Source organism: Giraffa tippelskirchi, chromosome 4 (assembly GCF_054371585.1).
Source record: "Giraffa tippelskirchi isolate mGirTip1 chromosome 4, T2T-mGirTip1v1.2.pri, whole genome shotgun sequence".
Taxonomy (NCBI): domain Eukaryota; kingdom Metazoa; phylum Chordata; class Mammalia; order Artiodactyla; family Giraffidae; genus Giraffa; species Giraffa tippelskirchi.
In genome coordinates this window covers 86365745-86382987 of record NC_137278.1, presented here as the reverse complement: position 1 = coordinate 86382987, position 17243 = coordinate 86365745, and the positions used below count along the sequence as shown (strand labels likewise).

Here is a 17243-nt window from a genome sequence, read left to right as displayed (position 1 = left end):
ATCACCAGAAAAAATACTGTAGCTATATGTGGTGATGGATGTTAACTAGGCTTACTGTAGTGATCATTTTGCAGTATATACATATATTGAATCATTATGTTGTACACCTGAAACTAATGGCATGTTTTATGTCAATTATATTTCAAAGAAAAGGTAAAAAAAGATTTAACCCAGGAATTTCTTAAAATGTTCAAAACCAAAATGAAGTCAGTTGTACAACTTTACTAAAAAAATATTAAAGGCATACTATTGTCTTGAATAGGATGATCAGTATTGTCAAGATGCTAATTGTGAAATTACAATTAGTGCAGTTACAAACATTTTGAAGAGAAAACTTGCAAATTAATTCTGGAAGAAAAAGTGTGTAAGAATAGTCAAGACAATTTTTAAAGAGAAAGATAATGATGGAGACTTTCAGGTATAAAAGTTAATTAAAAACTAGGGTAATTTCAACAGTATGATACTAGCAAAGAAATAATGTGATTAAAAAATTTTAACCTTGCATTGTGTCAGTATCTTTGATTTTATATGTGTGTCCTTCTTTTCTTAAACTGAAAATCTTGTACCAAATAATATAAATGTAATGACTTGCTTTGTTGCATGTATAAAAAGTTTCAGAGCAACACCAGCATGCCAACTAACAGTAAGACCACTGAATAAGTCTCAAGAGGTCTTTGCAACCCTCTTTGTCCCTTCAGTATATTACATTAAGGATGTATTCTGTGCTCTAAGTCATTTGCAATTACTTTTTCTCTTGTCACCAACTTATGATATATAGAGTTTTAGTTTTCCATTTGTTTTCAGTTTTTAGGGATTGCTTTTTTCTTTCTGATTTATTTTTTGATATGTAAAATAGTTACATGATTCCAGAGTCAAAACTCTGTAACAAGGTCTGTTCAGAGAAGTTTCCCATCTGTCTCTATTTTCCTTTTACCTTATTCTCCCTGCACTTTCACCTGCCTCTTTTTTTAAAAAAAAGAGTTTATTTATTTATTTATTTGGCTGTACTGGGTTTTCGTTGCTGCGCTGGCTTTTTCTCGTTCATTGCTGGCAAGCGGAGACTACGCTCTAGTTTTGGTGAGCAGACTTCTCATTGTGGTGGCTTCCCTTGTTGTGGAGCACAGGCTCTAGGGCACGTGGGCTTCAGTAGTTGCATCTCCTGAGCTTCAAAGCACAGGCTCAGTAGTTGTGGAGCACAGGCTTAGTTGCTCCACAGCATGTGGGATCGTCCTGGATCAGGGATGGAACCAGTATCTCCTGCATTGACAGGTGGATTCTTTACCATTGAGCCACCAGGAGAGCCCAAATCCAGCTTTTTTTGAGTTTGGTTTGCATGGAGGAAATCTACTGAAGGATTTTCACAGTGAGAAGTTTGTGTTTGGATGCCTGTCTGCCTTTTAAAGTAAGACATGTACATCTTGATTTGATTTCTTTGAGTTAAGAATCTCTTTAAAGGACTGGCAGTATATAAAAAACAGTTTTTTTCAAACTCATTTTATATTCACTTCATGATAAGATAAAGGGTGTCTGTTTCTTAGCTATAGGTTTCTGTCAGATTACTTGGTGAGAAAATGTATAGATTATGTTTTGCAACATCACCTCTACACCTTGGTTGTTGCTCTGCCAACTCCCTCTTCCCCTCTTCCCAACAGGTTTGGATTCAGATTTTGGCTTTGCCACTTCTAAGCCGAGGTGACTAGTCAGTAAGCTGACTAAGCTCAGTTTTCTCATGAGTTAAATGAAGTTGATGTCAGCCCTAAAGACATCATTGTGTGAATTGGCACAACATGTAAAATAGCTAGTGCCGAGCAGAGTAGGTGTCAGTCGATATCACTTTCTTTTCAGCTTGAATAGTAGAAAATGGATTCTCAGTTTTTAGACATTGTAAGTGTATCTTCTGTCATCCACCATCCTTCCATTCATATGAATTGCTTTGTGAAATGCTGATCCTGTTACTAGAGACATTGTGAGGGTCAGTTTGTCAGGGACATTGTAGAGGGATGGATGAGATGACCTGTTAGACACCCCCTTGGTGTATACCAGTAGCCCCTTTATTATATATATTTATTTTGAAAGTTATCTTCTTACAGATACCATGTTATTAGGCTATTATGCTCCCATCTTTTCATCTGAGGTGTTTGGAAAAATACAATATGACTGCTAAGCCAATACTTACTCATTTTCTACTTGATACTCATATTGTCTCAGATAGATCCAGATATACATCTGTTTCTCCTTTTAAGGGAGAAATTCTACATTCTTTATGTGGGAAACTGTATACTGACCTCCTCTTCATTAGATTTTCATGTTGTTTAACTCTTTGCAGATTGACTTGATATGTTGTATCATCACCTTGTATTGCCGTATTTTGGGCGGCATGATTAAGACAAACACTCTAAATAAGAAAGAGCAGGGTCATGAACAATATCTCTTGGGACTGTGTGGAGTAAAGGAGATACTGTATGTAATGTCCTTAGCTTCTAGCTTGGAATATGTAAGTGCTCAGACAGTGCTTGCTGTGAACTATTACTGTATGTGTTCCTCATTTTCCAGACTTGAAATTCTTTAAGAGTAGGAACTATGTAATATATGTATTTCACATACTATGGCCTAAATGTTTTACTTACTAATACATTTTTATTCTCATACTTTTAAAAAATATATATATATTTTATTGAAGTATAGTTGACTTAAAATGTTTCAAGTGCACAGCAAGGTGATTTCATTATACAAATACACATAAATCATTTTTGAAATTATTTTCTGTCATAGGTTATTATAAGATACTGACTACTTTTCAATGTCTCATCTTTTGTCTTACAGTGATGAAGCTAGAGGATCTGTTTGTAGATGATTCAGGTCGATGTTTGGCTGTTCAATTCCATCTGGAATGTGCATATATATTTTTATATTATTATGAATATAAAAAAGCAAAAGATCAGTTCAATATTGCTAAAGACATCTGCAGATTACAAATTGATTTGACAGGTAAGATTTTTAACCTTTTGTGGATAATTGATTTATGATAAAACTAGTATATACATTGATGATTTGGCTGTATTTTATGGTGGTATTTGATTATCTATGTCCTCTTGGTTGCTTTACAAAAATATGTTTTTGAGATTTTATTTAAAGAGTTAATAGTTTTAGAACAAAATTGAAACTATATTTTCTTTATTCCTGCAAATGCTCACTTATTTTCTAATCTGGCTAGACATATCGGTAATGTGTGGTCGCTAGACAGTACACAATGAACTTTGCCCATTTAGTTGTGATTGTGGGCTTCCCAGGACCCCTCCAGATTCTCAAGTTTAGTTTGGCTTCTTACATTGCCCTTTTCTGTAAATACACACCTGTAGCTTCTATCTTGCCTTTCTTGTATTCCTTAAGAACAGAAGTTTTTTGACTGTTTTGTTTAGATGCTTCTTCACTGTCTTAGAATACTGCCTGGCATATAGTAGGCACTCAGTAAACATTTGTTGGTAGAACAAATAAATTACAGAATTTTTCCTAAAATCTGTGTTTCTTCTGAGTAACAAACAAGAAACATCGTTTTCTTTTAATGTATCTCCTTGTCCCTAGCCTAAAAATACTGACATTCTATATTGAAACATTCATGAAAGTTAGACATCAGCAGTTGGTCACACCATTTACACCTGTTGAATCTGGGCTATGTGAATGTTGAAACAACAATCTGTAAATGTTGAAATGATTGAACCTGTTTGTCCTCTCTAGGTTGGGTCTAGATGATCTTTGAGGCCCGTTTTTAGTCCCTAAACTCTATGCTCATTGAGGTAGTCCTCTCAGTAAAATCCTTAAGATATGTTATGAGGTAGATATAACTTAGTGGCCTAGTCTGGGATATTAGCCACCTTTTATTACATTGTTTGTATAGGGGAAATTATTAAATATCCAACTTATAATTTTGGGAACAATGGCCATGTGTGAGTTGGAGTCTTATATTTGAGATATAGTTAGATTTAATATGGATTCCTGGTGACTCAGACGATAAAGAATCAGCCTGTGGTGCAGGAGACCCCAATTTCATTCCTGAGTCGGAAGGATCCCTGGAGTGGATCAAGAGTATGGCTACCCACTCCAATATTCTTGCCTAGAGAATTCCATGGACAGAGGAGCCTGGCGGGCTACAGTCTCTGGGGTCGTAAAGAGTCAGACACAACTGAGCAACTAATACTTTCAATATAAGTGGTGAAGTTAGTTTTAGAAATTACGTTTTGATCCTAGTAGACATTTTTGGGGGGATCATTTATAAAACTAGTACCATGGTACTCAGCATAGTCAGCTTTAACTGTTGATGTATTTACTAGTTAGTTTGTCATATTTTTTTTCCAAGTTAAGATTGAAAAGATTAAAAATACAAATATGCTCACAAATATAAAATGAGAATCAGATAATAATTTTTTTCCATTCAGCTCTCGCCTCTCGCCTTACTATAAAAAAGTAAGCTGTGCTAGACCATCTCAACAGCTATTTTTAGCATAACATGTTTCAGTGGTTGTATAACATAGAGCCAGACTCATCACAGGATGAAATCCAGACTTCTTAGACTGGTCTTTGTAATCAAGGGTCTTTGTAATCTGACTCTCACCAGAGAATAGATGTCAGAACTTGTTCTTCTCTTAAAGCTGTTCTGCAGCTAGCTATTTCAGATACAAAGTGAAAACAATATTTGGCCTTATATGAAGCCAGATAATGTAATAGAAAGACTGAGATTTAGAATCTGCAGACCCTGGCTTTAAGCTCTGGCTCTGATACTAAAAACCATGTAATCTTGAGCAAGCGAGACTATACTTCAGAACTTAACACTTTTTCATCTGTTGTATGAAGAGGAGAGTATTTCTTCTCCCTGTGACATTGAATGCATTCTTTTTTGAGGAGGGAGGTAGTTTAATGCAAAGGTAAGTATGGGGAATTTCTAGTGGCAGAAATTTGAGTTCTGGGTCTATAGCTTCCTGGCTTTATAATTTTATAAGTCACTTTAAAGTCATCACTGGGCTTCAGGTTTCTCTTATTTGAAATGGAGAAAATACCTCATAAGCTCTAAAGCACTCTGAAAGTACTACTGTTTATGATTATATGGTATTCTGATTAGCAAGTTACTAAGTATAATTTAATATATTTATTTTCAGGTGCTTTAGGAAAAAGGACACGATTCCAGGAAAATTATGTCGCACAACTTATTCTAGATGTAAGAAGGGAAGGAACTGTCTTTTCAAATTGTGAATTCACTCCAGCACCCACTCCTCAGGAATATTTAACCAAGGTGAGTAGGATCATAAGCTGTTTAAATTAGCATCTAAGTCTAATAGTTTCCATAGGGAAGTTTCGTAGAAATACCGGATGGAGTGGGAAGAGGCTTTTTTGGACCCTTCTTGAGCTTTTACAAGGTGGCTGGATGTTAAAAAGAATCTAAAACAGAACCCATTTTAAAGCCACTTTTATCCTCAAACAGAGATAAACTGTTGTTTTTCTTCTAGACTTCGGTAAGTATGAATTAATAATGTAGTTACTTATATATTACTGCCCTGAAAAAAATGAAAAAAGCAGACTGAGTAGAAACTAATTTTTCCAGTGGCTACCCTATTTTTTGCCTTCTGTTGATATTCTCAAGTATTAAGAGCCTTGACATTTCTTCGGCTTCTTCTAAATATGTAAACGGATGATCAGAATTCCTTTTTACCAGTTTTCTGATCTGTCTTCAGTTGCTCTGTTACTATTGGGCTGGTTTCTGCCATAGTACGTGTTTCTGACTTGGGTAATACATTCTCTTGTAGCTTAAATTTACAGTTTTTGGTCAGTTTATCCACTCAATAGGCTTTCCATCTGCTTCTGTGAAGGCCATTAGCATTTATATTTTCTTATCCCAGAGACCCCAGACCAACATTTCTGCTTGTAATTTGGTTGATGTTACTGTCTTTGAAGCCTTGTTTTGCCACTTTTCATTCCAGAGCCTGTAAACAAATTTGCTTTGTGCATTGAACACTACAATTCTAACTGTACTGAAGATAATGCCAAGAGTAGGGGCTAGGGAGATTGGAAAGAAGAATGGCAGCAATAAGGCGTCCTGAGGAATGTCTTTGATGAGACCTAACATACTTCCTGGGCTTGCTCCAAGTTCTCTGTTTGTTTTTGTGATATTTTGGGGGCTGGTGAGCAGGGACAGCTATGGATTCTAAGAGAAGAAGGAAGGGAAGAAGGGAAAGATGGAGAAACTCAGGGATGAGACCACACAGAGGGACAGCCTGTCTCTCCTGCAGTAGGAGAACCATGGCTGGAGGAGTGTTTGTAGCACTGTGTGGCTGCTGGTCAGGGAGCTGTGGTATCTGCTTCCATCCTGTCTTTACTCCTTGTATATACCAAACCCTCCTCCTGCAGCTTTTTTTTTTTTTTTTGCACACTGGCTTTTATTCATTTATTTTTAAAGATTTGTTTTTGGCTGCTCTGGGTCCTGGTTGTGTATGGGCTTTCTCTAGTTGTGTCAAGTGGGGACTGCTCTTCGTTGCAGTGCACAGGCTTCTCATCATGGTAGCTTCTCTTGTTGCAGAGCACAGGCTTTAGGTGCGTGGACTCAGTAGTTGTGGCCCATGGGCTTAATTGCACCTCAACATGTGGGATCTTCCTGGACCCGGGATCGAACCTGTGTGCCCTGCATTGGCAGGCAGATTCCTAACTGCTGGACCACCAGGGAAACCCCTCCTTCAGCTTCTGATGTAACCCAAGTCCCTCCCTGAGGCTTAGTTTAACTACCATAGGCCTAGTGTTTAGGCTGAAGCACAGCATCAGTGAAAAGAGACTTGGTTCTGCAATCCAAGAATTTAATTCAGTAATCCATCATTGTTTCCTTATGTGTACATGTATATTTGTATGTATGTATTTATGTGGAGTTGTATGGAAAATTATCTCCTATGGTTATAAATAGAATATCATGACTGTTGTGAGAAATGCATAAAACTAATGTATAATTTAATATGAAATTTATTTAATCTTTCATATTTGAATAAAATACATTCAGATAATCTTGTGATCTTCATAAATTACCACTTAAAGGTGGAAAATATAAATTATGTGATGTAGGTATGGATTAGATAGAAACAGCTTTATACTCATGGATGGAGGATAGACTTGTTTGTTTGATTAGTTATAGATCTTAATTCCTTTTGTCAAAGATACTGTTAGATTATAAAATACACCAATTCTGCTTAATAACCAAACTTTTCAGGAAAAAAGGAACACTATGATACCAATTATACTGATTATAAAATATATCATGATTAGAAATGTTACAATGAAAAGATGTGTATCTTAATAATTGAGGAAATACAATAATTTTATTGTCAGTGAGGAACATAGTTTCCCTTTGGGCCTTCCTAGATTTTTTTTTTTTTTTTTTTACATAGTGAAAACTTTTATATTTGGAATTAGCCAGCTGGACTCAGTTTAGATGATCCCAATTTTGTTGGCAACATCCAAAGCATCATAGTCAGGAGCCAGTCGAACATATGCCTTCTTCTCTCCATCAGGCCTGATCAGAGTATTGACCTTAGCCACGTCAATGTCATAGAGCTTCTTCACAGCCTGTTTAATTTGGTGCTTGTTAGCCTTGACATCCACAATGAATACCAGTGTGTTGTTGTCTTCTATTTTCTTCATGGCTGACTCGATGGTGAGGGGGAATTTGATGATGGCATAGTGGTCAAGTTTGTTTCTCCTGGGGGCGCTCTTCCGAGGATATTTGGGCTGCCTCCTGAGCCGCAGTGTTTTGGGCCGCCTGAAGGTGGGTGACGTCCGGATCTTCTTTTTCTTGTGGCTGTGGACACCTTTCAACACTGCTTTCTTGGCCTTCAAAGCCTTTGCTTTGGCTTCAGCTTTAGGAGGGGCAGGGGCTTCCTTTTTCGCCTTCGGCGCCATCTTCATGAAAAGGGTCCTAGATTTTTAATCTGTTATTAATGGGGAATTTACGTAACCTATAGCTACTGGACTTTAGGCTTTAATAAGCCAACAGTTATGAGGAACCTCAGTGTGCAAATCAAAGGCACAGACTCTGTTCTTTATTGTTAAATCATCAGTGTGCAGTATGAGGAGGGAGGATAAATTAAAATTGTACATTGAACAGGAAACACAAACACATGATCAGCATCATTGGTAAAAGTGAAGTCGCTCAGTCATGTCCTACTCTTTTGTGACCCCATGGACTGTAGTCTACCAGATTCCTCTGTCCAAAAAATATACATTAAATGCTGAACAAATTGGAGATATACTATGTGCTAGTTTTTTTCTTTTATTTTACATTAAGCACAATACAGCAGTTTATTAAGGTGCTTAGAATGAATACAAAGGGAAATAAAGACCACAAAATTATACATTCTACAGCAGTGTGTCATGTATAAGACGGTATAGATGAATACACGAGGATGGCATTTACAGGTAAAACTAAATATCCCAAATGGCACTCACTAATCTGTTGCTTCAGGACAACACCCTTTTGTACAGATCTTAAAGGTGTCAAAATTAGTAGTTTCAAAGTCAATTCTTGCATGTGATTTTAGCATAAAAGATTTTAGAAAACTGATCTGAAATATCACAGTTTTCATTTTTGTCAGCTGTAATGTCAAGGATTTTCATAACAAGAAAAATGCAATAATACAGGACAATCCAGATATGTGTCTCATGTGACTAGCCTCTGTTGAAAAATTGTACATGGTTATGGGCAAAAACTAAGTCGGTCCAAAAGTCCACACCTGTGCAGTTTCAGGTTTTAGCTTGATAATCTAGATATAGCACTTACTACATGGCAAGGGCAACACCAAAAGAAGAAACAAATCTGTGATGGGTACACAGTAACAATATCATAAGCATCATCTGAGTAGGTCTGAAAGACTAGCTGTTGTTTTTTTTTTTCGGCCATGTCAAGAGCCATGTGGGATCTTAGTTGCCTGACCGGAGTTTGAACCCGTGTCCACTGCGTTGGGAGCTCAGAGTTTTAACCACTGGACCTCCAGGGAAATCTCTGTAGCTAATTTTATGGTTCAGTAGAATACTACGAGGTTGGCATGAGTCTAAAGTAGAGCCATCTTTTAAATTTGCAGCGTGTAGAACATATAGGCAAGTAGGTGCTGCAGCCGACTGGTTTTAATTTCAAAAAGTGCTGAATAGGAACGTAGAGAATCTTAAATGAAGATCGAAGTTGTTTTGATCACCCATCTGTAGCTGACAAATAAATGATGCTCTGTTGCTAAGGCTGACCTGTCTCAGGTCTTCTGTGGGGGAGGGGGAGGAGTCCTTGCTGGGAGGTGGAAACTTGGGTCCTTGTCACATCTTTATTAGTCTAGCCAGATTAAGAACCTGGGAAGGTTATTATATTTTTAGCTTCCTCGTTTGTTTTGTCCCATGTCACACTTTTTAAAGGGATCAGATTATATCTATAAAGACACTCCACAAACACTGGGTATCAATAAGCAGGTTGATACATCCTTATCAGGATGTGAAAAAGTGGGAATTTTGGATACTGTAGAGATGCACTGTCCAGTGTTGTAGCCATATATGATTATTAATCACTTGAAAGTTGCTTGGTCCAAACATAGATGTGCTGAAGTGTGAAAGATGTACTAGATTTCATAAACTGTATGAAAGAGCATATAGTATCTAATTAATAATTTTCTATTAATGTTACAGGGATAATATTTTTGACATACTAGGTTAAATCGCTTTTATTTATTTATTTGTTTATTTTTTAAAGTGTAGCTGTTAGAAAATTTAAAATTATATATGTAGGTTTAAAAAAAAAATTATGAAAAGCATATGTTGAAAATGGTTGGCCACCAGGGTGCACTGTGTGCCTGCCAGCCCAGCCTTTTGAAGTTCTACAGGTCAGGGAAGAAGAGGCACTTTTTCAATGCCTACGCGCCTAGAGTTCTGTCTTCCTCCTGTCAGCTGTTGTTGAAGGTTGTATTCTTTTCCCAAAACCTTATAAATAGAGCTAGGCCTACAGTTTTGTCTTCCTAGTTTAAGCTACTTTTATTGAATTGGAAGAAAAAATTAAATCGAGTTTATTGAGGAATAATTTACATAAAATAAAGTGCACCTATTTTAAGTGTCCAGTTTGGTGAGTTTTAACAGATAGACCCATGTAACCACGCTGTAATCAAAATACAGAACCATGTCCGTTAGGCAGAAAAGTCACCCATACTTCTTTGCAGTCAGTCATTTTCCCTCCCTGCTTTCTGTCACAGATTAGAGCTGGTCTTTTTCCATCGAGTTTAAAATAAATGGAATCAGATAGTATGACTATTCTGTGTCTGGTTTCTTTCACTTAGCATAGTGTTTTGAGATTCATCCTTGTTTTAATACCAACAATTAGCTCCTGTTTATTGCTGAGTATTTATTATTTCATTGTATGGATAAGCCACAGTGTGTTTATCCATTCTGTTGGTAGACAGCTGAGTGGTTTCTAGTTTTTGGCTATTATGAATAAAGCTGTTTGGAACATTCATGTGTAAGTCTTCATGTGAATGTATGTTTTTAATTTTCACAGGTAAATGCCAAGGATTAGAATGGCTTGTATTAAGTGTATTTTTAACTAGAGAAATGGTCAAACTGTTTTCTGCAGTGGTTGTACTATATCACATCCCCACCCTCAGTATATGAGACCATTAGATGCTCTGCATCCTTGCTGGTGCTTGGTATTATCAGTTAAAAAATTTTTTCCATTTATATGAGTTGTGTGTAGTGATTTCACTATTTTTTGATGATTAATTTTTTAAAATCAATTTTATTGAGCTATAACTTAAACATAGAAAAATTTTAATTCTATAATTTGATAGGATTTGAAAAATACATACACCCAACCATTGCAGTCAAGATATATTTCATTACCCTGGGAAATTCCATCCTGCCCCTTTGTAGTTAATTCCATACCTTCTCTAGCCCTAAATAATCATTGACTTGCTTTCTGTGACTATAGATAGTTTGCCTTTTCTAGAATTTTATGTGACTAGAATCCTACAGTGTGTCCTCTTTTCTATCTGGCCTCTTTTGCTCAGTGTTATGTTTTTGAGTTGAGATATGTCTGTGTGGTTGTATGTGTCAGTACTTTTCTTTTTATTGCTGATTAGAATTTGATTAAAGACATAGAGTGTAATTTTTCTTTTTAATTTATTTACCTCTTGACAGACATTTGGGTTGTCTCCAGTTTTGGGTTATTACAGATAAAACTGCTATGAACACACACGCACATATATATATATATATCTCTTTGGGTGGACATATTATGTTTTTGTTTCTAATAGATAACTACAAAGAAGTGGAATTGAGAGCTCATATGGTAAATATGTTTATTATAAGAAACTAGCAAACTATTTTCTGTGATTGTACCATTTTACATTGTTACCAGCAATGTATGAAGGCTTGAATTGTTCCAGATCCTTGGCAACAATTGGGATTGTCAGTCTTTTAAATTTTATATATTCTATGTATGTGTACTAGTAGTTCATTCTGATTTTAATTAGTATTTTCATGTGGACTACTGTTATTGAGGATCTCTTTGTGTGCTGATTAACCAACCTTTTGTAAAGGGTCTTTTGTAAAGTTGTTCATATTTATGTTGAGTTTTTTTATCTTCTTAAGCTGTAATTCCATACTTTGATTACAAGCCTTTTCCCAGATATTTGTTTGGTGAGTATGTTTTCTTAGTCTGTAGCTTGACTTTTCACTTTCTTAACAGTGTTTTCAAAGAGCAGAAGTTTTTATTTGATGGTTCAAGTTTTTCTGTGTCCTGATTAAAGACTATCCCAAAGTTGCAAGTCTTTTCTCCTATGATTTCTTTCTTAGAAGTTTTTTAGTATCAGCTTTTATAGTAAGGTCTGTGATTCATTTTGACTTAATTCTTGTGTATGGTATGAGATCTGGGCAGAGCATTATTTTTTCCCAAGTGAATATACAATTCTTCTAACATCATTTATTGAAAAAAACTTTCCTTTGTTGAATCATCTAGGCACCTTGTTGAAAATCAGCTGACCATATAATAAGAGTTTGAAATTTTGGACTCTATTCTCTTCCTTTCGTCTATATTTCTGTCTTTAGTCAGTTCAGTTCAGTCGCTCAGTCGTGTCCGACTCTTTGCGACCCCATGAATCGCAGCACGCCAAGCCTCCCTGTCCATCACCAACTCCCGGAGTTTACCCAAAACCTATGTCCATTGAGTCGGTGATGTTAGTACAACACTGTGTTGGCTTTGTAGTTGTTCTTGAAATCAAGTACTCTACCAAGTTCTCTAATTCTTCAGGCTTATTTCTTTTTCAGTTTTTTTTTTTTTTTTTTTTTTTCCTATTCTAGATCTTCTTGAGAAACAGAGTTGGGAATTGATGTTTGAGATTATGATTTAGAAACCAATTAGAAAGATCTGGTTTCGAATCCTGATGTATCAGTAGAGGAGGTTTTGCCTACTAGGCTCAATAAAACAGGGAATAGCAGTTATTCCCTGTTATTGATGATGTCAGTGCATTCCTGGCATATAGATGGCATGTCCTCCATTACTATACAGTAAATTGTCCCCAAATATGTGTTTCATGAGAACAGCCTATTGACCATGTATAGACACTGTAAAATCTTAAACAAAAAAATGTTATCCTACCCAGCAGTCTGTTGCATATAGTCTATTGAATAAATCAAACTTAGTTTTTGTTTTAAATATTTTCTTTGGTATTCCACCAGAATCTTGAGCTCAATGATGATACTGTTCTAAATGAGATAAAGTTAGCAGATTGTGAACAGTTTAAGATGCCTGATCTATGTGCTGAAGAGCTTGCTGTTATCCTTGGAATCTGGTAAGTTAATGACTTACTTGGCCACCTTGAATTTCTTGCGTATTGATTCTCTTGTGTTGGGGAAATCTTTGTTCAAGAAGGTCCCCAGAGTTCTGGATGAATAGGGAATCTTGTTAACGGTTATGAAGATAGAGAAGAGTTGGGCAACCAATGAAAGGGTTAGAGATTAGGAATCTCCTGTAAGTTGGTATACTTATCCTTCTCTTTTCTTCATAAAGAAAATTCCTTCTGTTAGCCTTGGCTGGGCTTCCCTTGTGGCCCAGCTGGTAAAGAATCTGCCTGCAAAGCAGGAGACCTGGGTTCAGTCTCTGGGTTGGGAAGATCCCCTGGAGAAGGGAACTAGAATCCCTACCTGAATAGAATCCTAATGAAATATTTAGGAGAGGTGACTATTTTGATCTTTGAGGATATGTACATTCAGAGGATAGAATTTTTAATACAGTAGAACCTTATGTGTGGTAGAAATAGTTGTTCATTTTATGTTTTAAAGTGATTTCAAATTTAGACAAAAGTTGCAAGGGCAAGGCATTGCAAAGACTTTTTTGAGAATGATTTTCTGACATAATATTCTGTCACCCCTAAATACTTTAGTGTGTGTCTTCAACAAACAAGGGCTTCCCTGGTGGCTCAGATGGTAAAGCGTCTGCCCACAATGTGGGAGATTTGGGTTCGATTCCTGGGTTGGGAAGATCCCCTGGAGAAGGAAATGGCAACCCACTCCAGTATTCTTGCCTGGAGAATCCCATGGACAGAGGACCCTGATAGGATACAGTCCATGGGGTCGCCAAGAGTCGGACATGACTGAGCGACTTCACTTTCACTTTCTTTTCAACAAACAAGGGAGCTTCTGTGCGTAGCCATAATACATTTATCAAAATCAGGAAATTAGCACTCATGCTTTACTATCACTTTGTACTCAGACCCCATTCAGGGTTTGCCAGTTGTCCCAATAATTTCCTTTATAGCACAGGATCCAGTCTAGAACATACGTGTTACATTTATGTTTGTATTCGTTCTGTCAGTTTGGAATAGTTCTTCATTTTTGTTTGACTTTCATGATCTTGACACTTTGGAAATTTATAAGCCAAGTTATTCTGTAGGATTACCCTCAACTTGAATTTTGTCTGATTAAAAAAATATATATACGATTAAATCCACGTTCGGGAATTTCTTCGTGGCTCAGTGGTAAAGAATCCAACTGCCAGTGCAGGAGACACAGGTTCGATCCCTGGTTTGGGAAGATCCCACATGCCATGGAGCAACTAAGTCCATGGGCCACAACTCCTGAGCCTGTGCACTAGAGCTAGAGCCTGGGAACCGCAACTACTGAGCCAACATGCTGCAACTACTGAAGCTTCTATGCTCCCTAGAGCCTGTGCTCCCCAGCAAGAGAAGCCACCACAGTGAGAGCCCCATGCACCACAACTAGAGGCTAGCAGTTGTTCCCTACAACTAGAGAAAAGCCTGCATAGCAATGACGACCTAGCACAGCCAAAAATAAATTCACATTCTGCACCATTAGCAAGGGTATCAGAGAAGGGAAGTTTTGTGGTTCTTTTAGCATCCCAGCAGGTAGAACACAATTTTGAATTTTCTTTTCATTCTTAATACAAATAATGCTGCTGCTGCTAAGTCGCTTCATTCGTGTCCGACTCTGTGCGACCCCATACAAATAATATTTACATACAAAATAACTTATGTAATATGTAAGCATAAGTTATATAACACGAATCCACCACCCAGTTTCAGAACTTGAAGATTGCAAATACCACTAGCTCAGTCTGTGTGCTTCTTTCCCATCTCATCTTCCTTCTTGTCCTAAAAGGTAATCAATGTCTTAAATTTTGTGTTTGTCATTTTCTTGCCTTTTCAAAAAATATATTTACTCAGATGTCTTTTATACTTCTCAGTCAGTTCCTTTATTTTTTTTTTGTCTTTCAGCTTTGTAAAAGTGGTATGTTACTGTATGTAGTCTTCTGTGATTTGTTTTTTTCTCTCACCAATGTCTTTATGTGATTCATCCATGTTGTTACATATAGCTGCAGTTTACTTTGCAGTGGAGCGTTCTGTTGGGTATTTTACAGTGTATTGATTTCCTTTTTGGACATTGGATTGTTAACAGATTTTTCCTGTTACACACAGTATTACTATGGATATTTGTGTGTATGATTCCCAGTACAGCTGTTGAATTTCTGTGGGGTCTATATCTAGGCTGGAATTACTGAGATTAGGCTATGTGAATGTTCACTTTACATGATAATGTTGAATTGTTTTTGAAAATTATTCATACTTGGATCAGCAGGATCTAAGAATTCCCATTGTTCTGCCTCTTTGAGAACTTCTTAATTTTTGCCTGTCTCGTGATAATAGTAATTTTTTTTTTGCATGAGTTTAATAAATAGGAGTTGGTGCCATATTAATTCTTTTCATTTTCTTTGTGGAGTGGCACAGATTAGATTTTGTTTTTTCTTATAAAATAAATTGTGTTGACATTTAGTATACCACCACATTTACTTGTTAGCATTTCATTACTTTTTATGCTTATCTTTGACACAGTCATCTCTACATTTGTAAATAATGCAATAATATTGTAATATCTGCTTTCAAATATATAAATATAGTTTACTTGCCTCTTTAAAAATTGTATTTCATTCATTATGACATGCATTCTGTAATTGATTTGCTTTTTTATTTTTTAAATTTAAAGCACAAATTTCCAAAAGAATAACCCAGTGCATAAGTTAACTGAAGAGGAACTGCTGGCATTTACATCAGTGAGTAATGTCTTTTTCCTTTCCGTTTCTTTTTTTTTGTAAATTATTTTGCCTGTGGTATGTTCTTGCCTCAGATTGCTCATGTTGAAATACTGTCAACTAAGGAAATTAAGTCAGAAAAAAAAGCCTATCATTTTAGTTTCCAAGCTACATCTATCTTGATGCTGATTTAGACATAAGCATTTTAAAAATTTTATTTATTTTAATTGGAAGATAATTGCTGTACAATGTTGTGTTGGTTTCTGCCACACATCAACATGAATCAGCCATAGGTATGCATATGCTGCCTCCCTCCTGCCTCTTACTCCATCCCACCCCTCTAGGTGTCAGAGAGCACTGGGTGTGAGCTCCCTGCATCGCAGCAAATTCCCACTGGCTGTCTGTTTACATATAATAATGTGTATGTTTCAATGCTACTCTCTCAATTTGTCCCACCCTCTCCTTTCCCCACTCTGTCTGCCAGTCTGTTCTTTACAGACATAAGCATTTTTGTTTGTACTTACTTGAATTTAAGGGCAGTGAATAAATATTTCTTGTTCTTTGTTTGATCTTTGTTTACAGGGCCGAATCCAGTATCTTGCACGTAATAGTGCTCGATAAATACTTGTCGACTGAGTAAATGAAGTGACAGAGTAAGAGTTTAAATCTTTACTCCAAAGCCAGTGTAATGTGCAACTCTTTTGGTTAAAACTTGAGGGTGATGCTTCATGGATGTAATGGGACCGGGGGTTTCAGAGAGCGAGGGGCAGAAACAGGAGAGCATGGGTTATGGAGACTCAGGCAGGAGACAGTGTCGAGAGCAAGGGGCACTTGTCAGCGTTCAGCAGTGCAGAGCAGTCAGGAGGAAAGGCTGAGGCTTTGATGGCTGGAATGCATTGCTTATCTCTATGACAAGTTTGTTGAAATAGCTGGGTAGTCACCTCAGTGCAGAGAATTAAGGAGAGAATGGTGTGTGAGAAAATAAAGTTGATAGATGAAGACCACAGTTGGAAAAAATGGCCATGAAAAGGAAAGATAGGAGAATAGATGTTTGAAGGTTTGATATCAAAGAAGGCTTTTCAGAAGAGAAAGGCCACACAACAAGAGGGCAGTTGATATCTTTTTATTTTTATAGATAAAAAGATACACATGTCTTTAATGAACCCAAATTGCTAAGATACATCATTTTTTCAAAGGCATTTTTATTATTGTATTTAGGGATCAAGTTAGAATTCTGGTGTTTTCTTCCTTTGTTATTTTTCAGGTAAGGCAGAACTAAAGTACTTTTATCTGGTAGAAAGAAAGGCTAGCTTACTTTGTGCTGTAAAATAAATTTTGCAAGTTACTATTTCCTACATACAGTTTTAGAACTGGTCGATGTTAATCTTCTGAGTCTTCTGAGTGCCTATTTTAGTTTCCCACGTCAGTTTTGTTAGAAGTCTGCTGATTTTCATTATAGCATATGTGTGTTTAGGTAACTGTGTGGAATGTCCCTAATTAGTTGTTACATAGATGGTAAGGAATTTGACAAGTAAAGTGTTAAACCTTTTTTAAAAGATATATTTAAAAAATTATTATGCACCTCTTATTTATTCATTCAACATAGATTGAATACTTAACACACGCCTTAATGCTTGAAACTTAAAGC

At 36.5% G+C, this 17243-nt stretch overlaps 1 protein-coding gene and 1 pseudogene across 5 annotated transcripts in view; one reads left to right on the top strand and one right to left on the bottom strand.

The window, feature by feature from the left end:
* The window catches only part of TTC27 (tetratricopeptide repeat domain 27), a 159967-nt gene that overhangs the window by 25939 nt on the left and 116785 nt on the right, over positions 1-17243 (top strand). For all 4 annotated transcript variants that reach the window (XR_014082145.1, XR_014082146.1, XM_081590270.1 and 1 more), the window contains exons 6-9: positions 2824-2988; positions 5151-5284; positions 12730-12842; positions 15550-15616. Coding sequence is in view for 2 of the 4 variants with exons in the window: in XM_081590270.1 (XP_081446396.1) it covers positions 2824-2988; positions 5151-5284; positions 12730-12842; positions 15550-15616 (479 nt within the window). In the remaining 2 variants the exon portion in view is untranslated. The remainder of the gene's footprint in view (positions 1-2823; positions 2989-5150; positions 5285-12729; positions 12843-15549; positions 15617-17243) is intronic.
* Positions 7302-10649, bottom strand: LOC145545542 (large ribosomal subunit protein uL23 pseudogene; annotated as a pseudogene). The gene has a single exon (XR_014082147.1). The product of XR_014082147.1 is annotated as a large ribosomal subunit protein uL23 pseudogene (transcript).